Source organism: Sus scrofa, chromosome 3, assembly GCF_054392235.1.
Source record: "Sus scrofa isolate SSC_HxYL_T2T_F1_AM1 chromosome 3, Sscrofa_HxYL_maternal_Yorkshire_Landrace_v2.0, whole genome shotgun sequence".
NCBI classification, from domain to species: domain Eukaryota; kingdom Metazoa; phylum Chordata; class Mammalia; order Artiodactyla; family Suidae; genus Sus; species Sus scrofa.
This window is the reverse complement of record NC_139385.1, coordinates 5,973,575-5,988,346: the sequence shown is the minus strand read 5'-3', so window position 1 is coordinate 5,988,346 and position 14,772 is coordinate 5,973,575. Positions and strand designations below refer to the sequence as shown.

At 53.7% G+C, this 14,772-nt stretch overlaps 1 protein-coding gene across 6 annotated transcripts in view; it reads left to right on the top strand.

The window, feature by feature from the left end:
• SMURF1 (SMAD specific E3 ubiquitin protein ligase 1) overlaps positions 1-14,772 on the top strand; it is a 105,504-nt gene that overhangs the window by 81,813 nt on the left and 8,919 nt on the right. For all 6 annotated transcript variants that reach the window (XM_021086117.2, XM_021086116.2, XM_021086115.2 and 3 more), the window contains exons 2-12: positions 153-191; positions 1,320-1,428; positions 2,552-2,685; positions 2,871-2,936; positions 4,175-4,250; positions 5,971-6,212; positions 6,868-6,952; positions 8,488-8,634; positions 9,691-9,889; positions 11,291-11,394; positions 14,239-14,353. In XM_021086117.2, the coding sequence (XP_020941776.1) occupies positions 153-191; positions 1,320-1,428; positions 2,552-2,685; positions 2,871-2,936; positions 4,175-4,250; positions 5,971-6,212; positions 6,868-6,952; positions 8,488-8,634; positions 9,691-9,889; positions 11,291-11,394; positions 14,239-14,353 (1,316 nt within the window). The remainder of the gene's footprint in view (positions 1-152; positions 192-1,319; positions 1,429-2,551; positions 2,686-2,870; positions 2,937-4,174; positions 4,251-5,970; positions 6,213-6,867; positions 6,953-8,487; positions 8,635-9,690; positions 9,890-11,290; positions 11,395-14,238; positions 14,354-14,772) is intronic.

Genomic DNA, 14,772 nt, shown 5'->3' with positions numbered 1-14,772 from the left:
CCCACCCTGGGGACCTCATCTAACCCCAGGCACCCTGGGGGCTAGAGCCGCAGCACGCGTGTTGGATGGGATGCAGTTCCAGTCAGAGCAACTGACTATGGTGAAAACCGAGTCCATAAATTCTAACCCTAGCACTTTTTGTTTGTTTTTAGTATTATGCGCCAAGAACCTTGCAAAGAAAGACTTCTTCCGTAAGTACACACCCATTTTTGCTTTCTTAGAATATTAATGTTCTTCAACTATTTCTGAAATTTAAAATTTAAAACCAAACAAATACACTGTGTTGTATTCTCCTGAAAGCCCTGCCTTCACTTCCCCGTTGGTTACGACTTAGAGGCGCCTTAGCTCCAAGGCGCAGGATCTATAACTCCTACACAAAGGACTCTCTCTCTTTCCCTGTTCTGGCCACACCCTGTGTCCTCTGTCTTTCCATCCGTCGGTATGTTGCCTTCTGCTGGGTGAAGTGTTCTCACTCAGATACAGATGAGACATTTTTCTGTAAGTCTGGAGTAAAATTGTTAGTCACATTTTATAAATTCAGTCACACTTTAAAAGCCTTGTAATTAAAGGAATCTTAAAAAAAAAAAAAAAAAAAAGATCCTTTTCTAAAGGAAGGACTCTCCCCTTAAGAAATTCACCTCGTGTAGAGGAGGTGCCTGGGGCACGAAGTTGTTCTCGTGCTTTCTGATCGTTGCGGGAATGCTGCTTGGTTCCTCTGTGGTTTTATTCACACTCGCAAGATGGAGAAACTGAGGTTCACAGGCTTTATTCAAGTAGCCAGGAGTTCCAGAGTGATGGGTCACATCCAGGTGTGCCTGTGCAACCCTCACCTGGCCGCCTCTCTGGTCTTTTAAACCTGTCTGATTCATTCTCCAGCATTTGGGCACTTACCTAATTAAGACCTGGTGAATCCTTGCTTCTGTGTAGATAAAATAGACCAAGGCCAGTAAACAAGATTTCTAGGTATTATTATTTTTTTAAGAAAGGATGAATAGAATTAATTGGAGACACCTTTTCCTCTGTTTAACTAGGATCCTCAGAAATGGAAGTTTGGATTGAAGCCTATTTTTATAGTTTGCATTTCTAGCCTCCAAACATCTGAGCAGGATATCATTGTGGGTCACTTTTCCTAGAAAAGCTGAAGGGAAATACCTTATCTTGCTGATCAAAACTAACCTTACATTTGAGAATCATAGATATACCAGGGTAAGAAGCTTCTTTACCAAATTAGATGATCTCGAAGCTCCCCTTACCTGCGGGCCTGTGACCTGTTGATGCATCTCTAGCCTCATCCGGTGTGGCTGTCCTCTGCCCCTTAGGACTCCCCGACCCCTTTGCCAAGATCGTTGTGGACGGATCTGGGCAGTGCCACTCGACGGACACTGTGAAAAACACGTTGGACCCCAAGTGGAACCAGCACTACGACCTGTGAGTTTGACTATCCTCTTAGCCACTTGCGCAGCGCCGGGAACCTAGGTATCCAGCTCGTAAGAGAAGCATGTAATTCAAAAAAAAAAAAAAAAAAAAAAAAGAGCAGTAACTAACTACTTATTGCGAAAAATGGGGATAGGCAAACAAATACACACTGCCTGCTTTTAGAATTCATATTCCTGGAAGTTCTTGGATTTGATGTTTTCAGACATGTTTATGGTTTGTGTCTATAACTGTGATCTTCGAACTTTCAATCTCCTGGCCCTTCTCACAGGAAAAAAGGGCCATACTTTCACGGCTTCTCTGTGCTCCTGCTTTTCAGTAAAACCCTGAACATGGTTTTCAAATACACTGCTTAAAATACACTGTTATTGTATGTCGTTATGACGTGACTATGTCTTTTTCTGTCCATTTTCTAAAATCCTGCTTTTAGTACAAATATAGTTTCTGCAAGAGAAAATAGTTTGATATGACTGAATGTCCTAAGCCCACATTGCGTTCTGTCATTAAATGGATGCGCTTTGAAAATCACTGTTTTATAGGCACCTGTGTTCACATCCCTGCTCAGAAACTTTTGTTAAAGTTACATTAAGTGATTATTGGTTTTTTTATTACACAACCTAAACTGGGTTTGAGTGGGATTTTTCATTAGTTGGATCCTAAGTGTCACTTTCTGTTACCCCGAAGCCCTGGCAGTGACCTGGGCAGTGGCTGTCGATTCTCGACCTGAAAGCGCCCGTCTCTGGTTGCCCTGCACTGAGTGTGGGCTCGACCGAAGGGCCTCGGGTGGATGGAGGGAGGCAAGGAGTCCTGCATCACAGACGAGTGCTCTCCATGTGAAGCCTAGGCGGTGGGAACTTACGGATCCTGCCCTTAGCTTCGGAACTGTTAAAACATAGTAGGTCTCCAAGATCACTGTTCTCAGTGTGGGGTTGTCTACACCTGTGTCTCCCACAACCGGATGTAGTCCTTTCCCTAAGCCACTGGCCTTAGTAACACACGTTTATTGAGCCAGCATTATTTTCAAAGGATTCTCCTGTACTAGCAGGTCAGATAAAACCCCAGCGGGCTGTCCTAAGTGAGAAATACAGTCACCAGAGAGCTTGCGTGTTGTTTTCAGATACGTTGGGAAAACGGATTCCATAACCATCAGCGTGTGGAACCACAAGAAGATTCACAAGAAGCAGGGAGCTGGCTTCCTGGGGTGTGTGCGGCTGCTGTCCAATGCCGTCAGCAGACTGAAAGACACAGGATGTAAGGCCCAGGCGCTTTTCTGCCTCTTGATGTAACCGAAGAAAGCTTACGAGGCATCCTTTTCTTTCGCTCTTTTCTTTCTTTCTTTCTTTCTTTTTTTTTTTTTTTTGTACTAAATGCAGAACTCCTGCCTTCCTCCCTGGTGTACCTTTCCCTGGGTTAAGTTTTGAATTGTTTGTTTGCAGACCAGCGTCTGGATCTATGCAAACTAAATCCCTCAGATACTGATGCAGTTCGTGGCCAAATAGTGGGTAAGAACTTTCTCATCTGTATAAAGCGATACTTTTACAGAACGTACCATTCAGCTCTTCCTCACCGAGGAAACACTCTAAGGCACTGACCCATGGTGACACTGAAAGGACAGACCACCCTCGGGGCCCATCTCTGTCCAGTACTGAAACGTTTCATCTCGTGTGGTTTTTTTTTAGTATGTTACCTGGTGCTCTTCAGTCTGTCATTCAAGGTGGAGTTAAAGTGACCGAGGTACAAAAAAGACGGAGGGTTATAATTGCTAGTGTCATTTTTAACCCTCACGCTGATGGGCAGTTAGTTCGTCATGGTACCCAAGGGTAGGTGATAAAAACGGTGGCCACACACGCAAGTGCTGAGAAAGAGGCTCTTGAGGAAGACCCGCCGAACATGAAACAGGCAGAGGGGGTGTCTGCAGACTCCAGGCGGTGTGATTTTACGGAGTCAGGACTGAGCGGCTTAGAATGAAGACGTGAGACGGGCTCCGTCGCAGACTGCTGACCAGAGGTGTTCTGTTGGAAGGAAGGAATCCGCTAAGCCGCTCGTCCACGTACCCACCCCATTTTTAGGAGCGTTCTGGGGGCAGCGCAGACGTGGCGAGGCATCAAGACAGAGTATCCCCGCCGCACGCCAGTGACTTAGGACCCCAGACCCGTAGCTGTTGTCTTAGGTGGACCTGACCCGGGATCAATGAGCAGAGTGTAGCATCCTGAAAACTCCCCTGTCGACACAGTCCTCACCCAGGGCCTCTCTGCGGGCCATTTCTTCTTGTCTTTGGGGAGGGCCGGGCTGGGGAAGGCCAGATACCTGGAAGGGGCGTCATGACTTCATCAGCGTCTCGGGCGTTCACGGCGGGGACCGAGAACATATGTGTCGATGCAGCCAGACGCTGCAGATTCCGAAAGCGCTCTCTGTGTCCCTATCGGACGCAAATCAGAATCGTCTTAAAAGGTGAGGGAGCTTAGACGAAGTGAGGAGTACGATCTGTGATTCCGACCGAGAGCGTGGCAGACGCGCCCTCTGCCCCCCGTTTGCAGGAGTGTTCCCAGCCGCACCGGGGGGTGCAGCTAACGCGCAAACTGCTTCAGGCCTGAGAGCATAGGGCTGTGTGTGTGTGTACCTGTAGGCATGTGCCTTGTAAAGTAAGGTTGTACACAACTTCTGCGTTTGCACTGGCCCACTGTGTTGCAGTCGCATCACGTGGCACTGGATTTTAACACAACCCTTGTCTTCTTCTCAGTCAGCTTACAGACGCGAGACCGACTAGGCACCGGAGGCCCCGTGGTGGACTGCAGAGGCCTGTTAGACAACGAAGGGTGCGTACCGCCGCCACGGCGAGGCCTGAGGGGGGGGGCCCCCTGCCGCCCGCGCACTCACGCTCCGCGAAACTGGCCTTCCCACCTTGCTGCTGGCTCGAAGGCTGGGATGCAGGAAAGGCCGTGGGGATAAAACTGGGGTCCAGTTGGCTTGATTATAAAGGACCCTGTCGAGACGCGTGCCCCAAAGACTCAGGATCCAATTTCCAGAGGTTCCCACTGGCCACAGAGCATCAGTAAAGAATTAGAACTGCAGTGGGTTGGAACAGTCTGTTGAGATCATCCCGAGCCACGGAGAAAGAAATTCTAAGAAACCAAATCAGGAAACCAGAAACACCCTCCACAGCTCTCCTTGGTCACTGTCATAATTTTTCAATCCCCAGTCAGTTAACGGGGCTGGGCAATGATCACGACTAGTTGCTGAGAGCATCTCTAAAGAGATAACCTGACATGGACATAGATCTTGGAGGCCCAGCAGGGCATAGAATCGGTGTCATCCAGAAGGGGGCGCCCTGGGGTGTCGCAGACACAACCCGGTGTCTTCCACAGACACTGCAAGAAAAAGTAAATCAATAAAGAGGAAGAGAACCTGGTTAATAAAATGAATTAACCACAGGAATTATTTTATTACTCAATTGATAGAAAAGAGTTGAGCGACACACCCACTGAGTGCATTGTGTGGCCCTTGTGTGCATCCTGATTAGACAACTGACTGGAGAAATTTGAACACTGACTGGCATTTGATATTAGGAAAATAGTGTACTTTGGTCATGATAATGGAAATGGCCTGATCTTCCAGAGGTACAGTGTTGGGACTGGTTGCAGAACAGCCAGCTGAGGGGGAGGAGGTGGGAGCGTCGCCAGGAGACGGTCCTTGGAACTAGGTGATGAGGCCAGGGATTCACTGACGTCGACTCTCCATTTGTGGGTCTGTCTGAAAATTTTTCAACCTGAAATGTTTTTCAAAAGTAGGGAGTTCCAGTGGTGGCGCAGCAGAAACGGATCCAACTAGTGACCATGAGGTTGCGGGTTGGATCCCCGGCCTCGCTCACTGGGTTAAGGATCCGGCGTTGCCAGGAGCTGGGGTGTAGGTGGCAGCCACAGCTCGGATCCCGTGTTGCTGTGGCTGGGGCGTAGGCCGGCAGCTGCAGCTGATGCGACCCCTAGGCTGGGAGCCTCCATACGCACGGGTGCAGCCCTAAAAAAAAGAAAGAAAGAGAAAAAAAAGGACTTGCTTATAGAGGAAAATCGCCTCTCTGGGTCAGTTGTCTTCAGAATGGTGCAGAAGATGAAGATTTAGGGTAAAGGGTGCTTTTAAAGTCAATGCAGCATTTTACACAGCCAGGAATTCTCTTCCAGAATAAAATGACAAGGGAAACGGAACGTTTGGATCTGATTCTGCGTCAAATTGAAGTCCCGTTTTATGGGCTCCTTCGCCTACTCGGTTGGTCTTTTCCAGCCCTTCAGCTCCAGACGAGAATGAGATCCTGCAGGTGGCCTCGGCGGCACTTTACACGTGGCTCCCTTTGGCCCCTGGTTCCTCGTCTCTCTTTCCAATTAAATAGGACGGGCCGAGTTTTATGCAACTAAGCACGTTGGGATGCTCTGTATCGTTCAAGAAAAGCCACATACACAGGTGTGCGAGCGTCATGACGCACCGTTGGGCGCTTCCCTGTCCCCGCCGGCGTCGTCACGCGTGCTGTGCTCCTCCCCCTTCTAGAACCGTGTATGAAGACTCGGGCCCCGGGAGGCCACTCAGCTGCTTCATGGAGGAACCAGCCCCTTACACGGACGGCCCGGGGGCCGCGGCGGGAGGCGGGAACTGCAGGTTTGTGGAGTCTCCGAGTCAAGATCAAAGAGTCCAGGCCCAGCGACTTCGAAACCCCGAGGTCCGAGGGCCCCTGCAGACGCCGCAGAACCGACCGCACGGCCACCAGTCCCCGGAGCTGCCTGAAGGCTACGGTGAGAGGCCTCGGCCCGCCCCCGGGGTGCCCGGCAGCCTAACCCCGTGTTAGGAACCTGTGCGTGTCAGAGCTGCTGACGTTCGTGGCGCTGGGCCACGCGGGGCTGTGTCCGTGTAAGACGAGACCCTGGGGATCGGTAGGAAATCCCGCTCGGCGGGGCCGCGCTCCGGTTGCTCCCACCTCCCAGGTGAGCGGTTGTGCGAGGATTTTAGGCCAGTGAACCAAAGACCAGTGCCACCGGGGGGAAGGGGGCTGACCGAGGGGTCTGCGGTGCCCTGGGGGTTGAAGGCCAGCCTTGGGCAGCAGCGAAAAGACGGGACCTTTGGACAGCGGCAGAGGGAGGTCCTCAATGAAGGAGGACCACGTGTAGAGTCAGAATGGTGGCAGAGGTCCAGGCGGGGTCCGTCCCCCGGTGGCAGGCCCGGGGATGTGGCCCAGGAAGGAGAGCCCGGCTCTCCGGGTGTGAACAGGAGTCAGCTGCCCGCACGCATGGGCGCGGGGCTGCGGCTCCCGGAAGCCCGGCAGGTTAGCTGCTGCCCTTCCGGCCCTCTTCCTGGTGATTTTAAAGGCTCTTGGAAGGAAGTGGAGTCGGCTTACAGGATCCCTCCTTGTCGCTGAGGGTAACTGATGGTGCTCCCCGCTTTCTTGTGCAGAACAGAGAACCACCGTGCAGGGGCAGGTGTACTTCCTGCACACGCAGACTGGAGTCAGCACCTGGCACGACCCCAGGGTACCCAGGTAGGTCTCCCGAATGCCCCCCGGCAGAGCTGCGTCCGGCCTTTGCCTGGAGCCCTGAGTGTGGGTGACAGAGCCCCGAGGTTTGCAGACAGAAACCGGCAGAGCGGCGGCACAGACAGGACATCTGTCCTGGGGGCCGGGACTCGGACTCTCTGGGGGACGGTCCCAGCCCTGCTGCCCCCTCTAGACTCTCCAACTGCTGGAACACAAGTGGGTCCTTTAGGAAGTGACCCTGGGCCTTGAAATCAGATCCCGGAACTGAAAAGGACCCTCACCCCTAGATTAAGTCAAAAAAGCCCGGAAACCCTTCCAGAGGTGTTGCCATCACTTTAAACCAAAAATACTGTTGAACAAAATGATTCTCTGTCTGGCGTGAAGCCCTCAATACCTGGGGTGGGAGCCGGCGGGGAGCAGTGGGCACCGGCCGGCGATGAGCCGGCGAGTGTTGGTTACTCACGACGGCCTCTCTCTGCTTTTTTAAATGCTGCAAGTTGTCCGTAATGAAAAGTTCAAAAGGAAATATAAAGCCTCTGTTACCCTCTCTCTTCTACTTTACTGTCGCCATTGCCTCAGTCCCTTGGGGACCATTCCTGGGGGAGATGAAGCTTTTCTATACGAATTCCTTCTCCAAGGCCATACACCTGAGCCCAGGTCAGAGAGCCCCCACCCCCACCCCGTAACGGAGTTACGTTTCTTTTCTCCTTTGCTTTGCTTTCCTTTTCTCTTTTTAAAATGTTGCTGTCGTTGTTATAGAAAAGCATTACTACCTCGTACCGTTTCCGGTAATGCTCGTTTCCTTTTTATCCATTATTTGTTTCATCTGAGAACGAGCTTCCTGTCTTTGATTTTCCAAGTCTATGTTGAATTCACAATTCAGGCTCTGTCATTAGAGTGGAACTATTAGCTGCAAATGACCGAGGCATCTCTTTGGGCCTCGCTGTAAGGAACGTCAGGCTTTTGTGCTAATGAGAAAGGCACCTTGGACCGCAGTGCTCTGCTCCCGCGACTCTGGATTGTAGTGAAATCGTGCATTAAGAGGTCAGGATGAGAAGCGCCTGCTTACGAACAGAGCCACCTCAAAACCGAGAAGGCCTCTTCCCGGCGCGGCGCCTTAGAGTCGTTAAGATTTCAGGCGCGTGCCGGGGCCTCCCCTCGGCTCCAGCGCGCCTGTGCTGCCCGGGAGCCTTCCACGCAGAAACCTCTCTGATCTCGAGCGCCTCATTTTAACGGTGCATCCAGAGTTTCCCGGCAGCACTCACATGCTTCCTGCCCCTTGGCCCTCTCGCGGGGAAGGAGTCATCTCCCCGGGCAGACCACCTTCCCTGTCACGGTCCAGGCTCTGCAAGTGTTTATCTGCGCGTTGTGCTGCGCGTGCAGCACGGGGGCCTGGACTCGGGGGGCGTTTGGCCGTCCCTTGTCGCAGAACCGGGACACGGCCCCTTGCTAGGGGGACGCCCGCGGTTCTGTCACTGAGGGTTTGGTCTCGGCCTCTGCCCTCAGACGCCCAAACCTGTCTGTATCTTCCGTTTTGGTAGAGACCTTAACAGCGTGAACTGTGATGAACTTGGACCACTGCCACCCGGCTGGGAAGTCCGAAGTACCGTTTCCGGGAGAATATATTTTGTAGATCATAACAACCGAACGACCCAGTTTACAGACCCGAGGTTACACCACATCATGAAGTAAGGTTCTCACCAAACCTCTGTTGGCCTCTCACAGTTATCATGTCGTGTTTTCTGCTCGGGTTTGTCTTCATTTATCGACTGCATTGGTGGGTAACAGAGAATGGGCATGAGCAAAGCGTGCTCCCTCTCCGGGGCGCGGGTGCGGGTTTGAAGCCCTCCGGGCGGCTGTGAGCAGTGCCAAAGTCCTGGGTCCTGGCCACCCTGCTCCCGCTTGCAGCCCGGATAAAATCCAGCAAGCCGGCGGCTTGGGCAGCCTCATTCTCGAGGCTTTGCCATACCGTGCTCGGGTGAGATGCGTGGCCTTAAGGTAGACGCAGCGAGGTAAGGTTTTTCTCCCTGGTGCCCAGTCACTGCCGCCTGGAAGGGCTGCCAGGTCCCGATGCTGTGCGCCGAGCCTCTTCCCAGGCCGCCGCCGCTGCTGCCAGGGGGCTCGGACCTGGGAATGACCTTGGCTGCCACGCTCAGCGTTGCAGCTTGGCTGTGTTCTCAGAACGGGAGCCCACAGGGCGCCTCTCGTTGACCGTTGATGTGAGGGGCAAAACTTGAGCAGGACAGATGCCACTTGGTCCCCCTCCTCGTCCTCGTCCTTCCGTGTTGCTGGACTTTGGCTTTCGATGAGCGGGCGTGGAAATCTCTCGGCTACGAGGCCGCGGAGTGGTTCCCGTTGGTTGCACGTGTCGGCTCGTGGGCATCTTGCCCCTTCATGGCCGTCTGCGTCCAGCCTCTCCCGCCGCGCCCTTGGCTGCAGCAGCCCGGGCGCGCCTGGGCACACGGCTCGGGCTCAGACACGCACTAGACCCCGGATGCGGGCGGGCGGCCTCCGCATGTTCCTGGCCGTGACTGTGAGACGTGGAGCGGGGGGTCTCCGTTGCTGACGCCCGGGCAGGCACTGAGTCTGCCGGTGGCCACGGGCGATGTTGACACGCGTGCAGGTGAAGTTCTGTCACCGGGGCAGACGCTTCCTGTAGCCGTTGGGGTCACCATCGCCCTTCTCAGGCGCTTGGGTGACGGGGCGCTGCTCTCGGGGTGACCTCGGCCTCCGTTTTCCTCCAGTCACCAGTGCCAACTCAAGGAGCCCAGCCAGTCGCTGCCCCTGCCCAGCGAGGGCTCCGTGGAAGACGAGGAGCTTCCCGCCCAGAGATACGAGAGGGACTTGGTCCAGAAACTGAAGGTCCTCAGACACGAACTCTCCCTCCAGCAGCCGCAGGCCGGTCACTGCCGCATCGAAGTCTCCAGAGAGGAGATATTCGAGGTATGGGCTCCACCGGCTGGAGACACCCCCTGCCCGCGGGGGGGTCGGGGCTGCGGCTGCTGCGTCGGCCGCTGGGCAAGGTGCAGGGTTTCTCAGGGCCAAGGCCCGCGGAGCGAGAGGCAAGAGCTGGGCACACGGTGTCCTCTGCGTGGCAGTGGAGTCATGTGTGCAGAAACCAGTGCCCACACCACTGTGCCCCCCCCAGAGCGATTCCAGCTCTGCGCCTGCAGTTTCCCCAGAGCCAGGCGTCCCCCCGCCGCCCCCTCGCCTGGCCCTGTCCCCTCAGACACGCGCAGGGGCCTCCCTGTGGTTCCTTCTGCAACTAGGAGGTCAGACGGGCTGGGCAGAGCGCTGTCCTTTGACTTGCGCAGGCCGGGCCTCAGCCAGGCGGGCCCCTTCTCAGGACCACGCTCGCCGGGGAACCTCAGCCGTCCCTGGGCCTTCGTGGGGTCCGCGGCAGAGAAGATCCGGTGAGACGGGGTAGGAGCCAGGGCAGGCTCTCCCGCTGCCAGCGGCCCAGCGCCTTGTCCACCGAGGGCGCTGGGGCTGGAGGCTCGGGCACAGCCGGTGTGGACGAGCAGATCTGCTCACCGAGCATCGTAAATGGTCGTCGGGGGTAGGAAAGACTGAATTATTGACACACGGCTGCCAGATCATTCCACTCAGCATCCTCTTGCCCTCCTGGGAGGGCAGCTTTGAATTACATTAAATTCAAAGCAAGAAGAGAGTCTTAAGTGCCTTTTCACTGAAAATGCCTGCAGACGCTTAGCTCTTCCACGCAGAATGCTGGGTCTGAGGGGCGCGAGGCTGCCCGCGCGTCTTCTGTCGGGTAAGCTGCGTACTTACCTGGGTGAGGAAGACACGCTGAAAGCCTTGGCTGTGGTTTTTAATTACTTAATGAATTTTATCACATTTTTAGGTGCCTCCTTGGCTTTTTGACTCCACGGGAAAGTATGATTTTGGACTTCAGATATCAAACCAGGCTCAGACTCTCGTACCGTTCAGACTCTCGCGATGTCTTCATTTTAGTGAAAAGAGACAGATTATTCATAGGGCGCACCCGGATTGACCGGGGTAGAGAAAACGCACTCTAGTGAGGACGTTGCGCCCTTCAGTTGGGATTGGGCCGCGCGTAAACAAGTGCTGCCTCAAGGTTCAGGGTCGGTCGCCCTTGTTGTTCCGAGGGGACGACAGTGGGAGAGAAGCTGCCGGAGGCGCAGGGCACAGGCCGCCAGGTCAGCGCTCTGGCCAGGAACCAGCCCCAAACGCAGCTCTGAACGCTTGCAGCTAAGCTCAGATGCTCATGTGCAGTCAGGCTCCGTTATGAACAACCTTTCATTGTTTCCCAGTTTGAAAAATAAGGAAAATTCTCCTCTCTGAAACTGTCGCTTTGACATGCAGGAGTCTTATCGCCAGATAATGAAGATGCGACCAAAGGACCTGAAAAAGCGACTCATGGTGAAGTTCCGTGGAGAAGAAGGTTTGGACTATGGCGGGGTGGCGAGGTGAGAGGTCACGCGCCCGCTCTGCGGCCCCGTCCCCGGCCGTCGGGCCTTCACGGGCCGCCTGCAGGGCGCGCTCTTAGAATGAGGCCTCACAGGGCGCGAGCTCGCTGGCGTCCTGCCACGACCCGCAGAAGGCCCAGGACCCTCCCTGTGGCTGACGTCTCGTAAAGTACGAGCTGAGCTTGGAACCTCCCTCCTCCTTCGTCTGGCCCGACCGAGCCTGAAGTGAGCACAGAGCCAGCCTCGCTTCTCTCTTGAGAGGACCTTCCAGGGTGGGAGAAAGGCGTGTACGTTGCTTTTGTGTCAAAGGAGTTTTGTTCAATGAGGTTTGGGTCAACCTAATCCATGCAGAGGATTTTCTAAAATAGAATATAATCATGAAAAGCTGCCATCTCCTGTCCAGGCAGTAAGCAGAGAATCACGCAAGCAGAAGCCCACCCGAGCTCTGACGGGTGCTGCAGAGGGTCCGCGCTCCTGCGCGGTCAGACGTGTGACCAGGGCCTTGTCTGGGGGGACCAGGCTGGGAGAGCCTCGCACCTCACAGTTAAGGAGGCAGTTTCTCAGCCCTGCGGCAGTTAGCCAGCCAGGTTATGTCCTGAGAAGCATCACAGGAGGCCTCCTTAAGTCTCTGGGTGGAGGTGGGATACTTTTTTCAGCAGCCACACGTAAATAATTAGAAAGGAAAAAGTCAGTTGCACTGTGCCCTTTGGCCCCAGGACCGAGCCAGGCCTCCAGCCCCTTCCCTCGCTGCCTTACTTCCCCCCGACCCACCGCCCCCCGCCCCCCTGGGATGGGGGCCGCAGAAAGGCCTGCGCTCGCCCTGGTGGCCCCGCTGCACGGGCACTGCGGCTCCTTCCTTGATCTTCTCCCCGTTGATTCTCGACACCATCCTTCTTCTGGCAAATGTAACTTCTGTTTGCCCTTGAAGACGCGAGTTCCCTTTCCTGACCGGGGGTTCGGCTTTCCATCCCTGCTTCAGGCAGAAGCTTCCTGCTCACTCATGTCTGTCCTAAGGTCAGACCCAGCTGCGTCCACTGCCTCTTCTCTGCCCTCTGCCTTTTCCCTCACGGTCCTGAGCTGTCTCAAGAGCCGGCTGGCAAACTGCTCCCCTTGACCGCTGGTCCTGTGCAGGGTTTGGAGTCAGGGCTTCCGCGGCACGCGTGCGAATAGCTCGGCTGGGCTTGGTGTGGCACGGGTTCGCGGCCTGCGTTGTCCGTGGCCGTGGCACCTTCGGCGGGGACATGGCTCTGCGTGGCTCCCTGGGTTGACGTGACACCACAGTGGGAGGCGCAGTGCGTCCCTGCCTCTCCGCCTCCGGGTTCATCTCGCGTGGCAGTTTCTGCCCCCGAGGCTTCCTCCGTCTGAGGGGTCACGTCTGTCTCGGGGGCTGCGGAGAGACGGGCCCGTGTCCCTTGGTGGCAGGTCGGGATCAGTCCGCTCTCCCCGGGGTTTGGCTCCGAACCTGTTCCCTTCTCCGTCCTGCCCGGTTCTTGGCTCACGCCTGGCTTCCAGAACCTGCTCCTGCGCTGCACCCCGCCCACAGCTCTGCCAGACACGGGCTCGTATTCTGGGGGAGAATGAGGCAGAGCCCGCGAGACGGACGCCTGCCTTTCTGGGGAAGCGGCGTCGCCGGGGTTGGCGTCTCATCGCTGCCGGCGCTTCCTTCCTCTTCTTTGAGTTGGATCCCCACTCTGCGTTGCTGTGAGCGTTTTGGGTGTATTTCCACAGTTTTCTCAGATTATGTGCATTTGTGCTCATCCTTTGGTATTTTCTCAATTCTGTCCTTTCTATTTGAAAGAATAAGAAATTCCAGAATAAAACTTGGGGCTGCTATCTGAAGATCTGTCCATCTGAAGGCGTTTTGAGCAGAAAGAATAAAAGGCTCCCCAGCGTGTGTGAGGCCCCATACCCAGGTGTAGCCCAGCCTGAGCACAGCAGTCAACTCATACAGATTCTGTTTGGAGTGCTTTGTGTTTGATTGGTTTTGATTTGAGACTTTTTAAATAATGAAATGATTCAAACGTAAAGGAGTTCAGAAAATAACCTATTCTGATATACCTCATCCAGATTTTAAAATTCTTAGAATTAGTAGTTTAAAGTTTTAAACGAAACTTTTAAATATAAAAGTGACCAATGCCTATGACAGAAGAAAAAAAAAAAAAAAGAGAAAGCATTCAACAGGACAGAAAATTGTGAGGGCAACAGTCGTTGTTAAATAACCCCTGCCTCCCTAGCTTTGGAAATGTTTTCTCTTTACTTAAACATTAATAACATGTTACGATCAGAAATTTAAAAACTAGAGAAAGAAGAAAAAAATGGCAATGCCTAGAATGCTAATTCTCAAGTTAGCTACTGTCAGCATGTTTGTGTAAATCCCTAGCTTTTTTTATGCTCTGTGTATATATTTTTTCTGTTGTGTGTGTATGTGCACACACTTTTTCAAATAAAAGTAGAATCATTGCACTTTTGTTGGTTACGACCACATCATTAATATCCTCACTGAGACTTTGACCTTCACAAAGTAGCAGAGGGCACCTTAGCTGAGGTGTAAGAAGGCCCACAGACTGCAGGGAGCGCTGCGCCTATAAGCTGGTCTGATCCTGGGCAACCACGGTTGTCTCTGAACTTCAGAGTTGCTGGAGTTTCGACCAGAAAAGCCATTTCTCACAGCCCCAGAAGCAGTTTTTTCCTTCATTAGACTTAGGTGCCCAATCTCTAGAAATCCCATTCTCTGGGCGCCAGGGAGCCTCGCCAAGCTGGGTGTTCTAGGGCCTTGTGGCTCATTCGTTTCGCTAAGATCTCAAACTAGCAAGGTGTCATTTGTGGTGTTGCTGTTGTCTGCAGGGAGTGGCTGTACCTGTTGTGCCATGAAATGCTGAATCCGTACTACGGCCTCTTCCAGTATTCTACCGACAACATCTACATGCTGCAGATCAACCCCGATTCTTCCATCAACCCTGTGAGTATTAAGGAATGAAGAGGTAGGACACTTAGTTGGAGGATTTCTTAAATGGATTTTCAGTTTCAATCTCCATTCTTGGCTTACTCATTGTAGCCTTACTCAAAGTCTCTGGTAAATAGAGCATCAGCAGGCAGAGGGAGAGCTGGACCGGCATGGATGGTTTCAACCCCGTATTTCCCATGGTCCGGGGCAGAGTTTGTCGTTTCAAGGAGAACGAGAGTGAGACTGAGCAGCCCCTAGACCTCAGCACTTGACTCCGTTTGAGGGAACTCTGGCTGACGGCTGTATTTGTTGACGGTGTCATTCTGAGAAGTGGGTTATGGAGTCCATCCTCCCAATCAAAATTAGACGTTTTCCATAATTGGCCTTTTTTAAAGGTCTGTTCCGAGGCAGTCCCCAGGCCAGGGATTGAACTC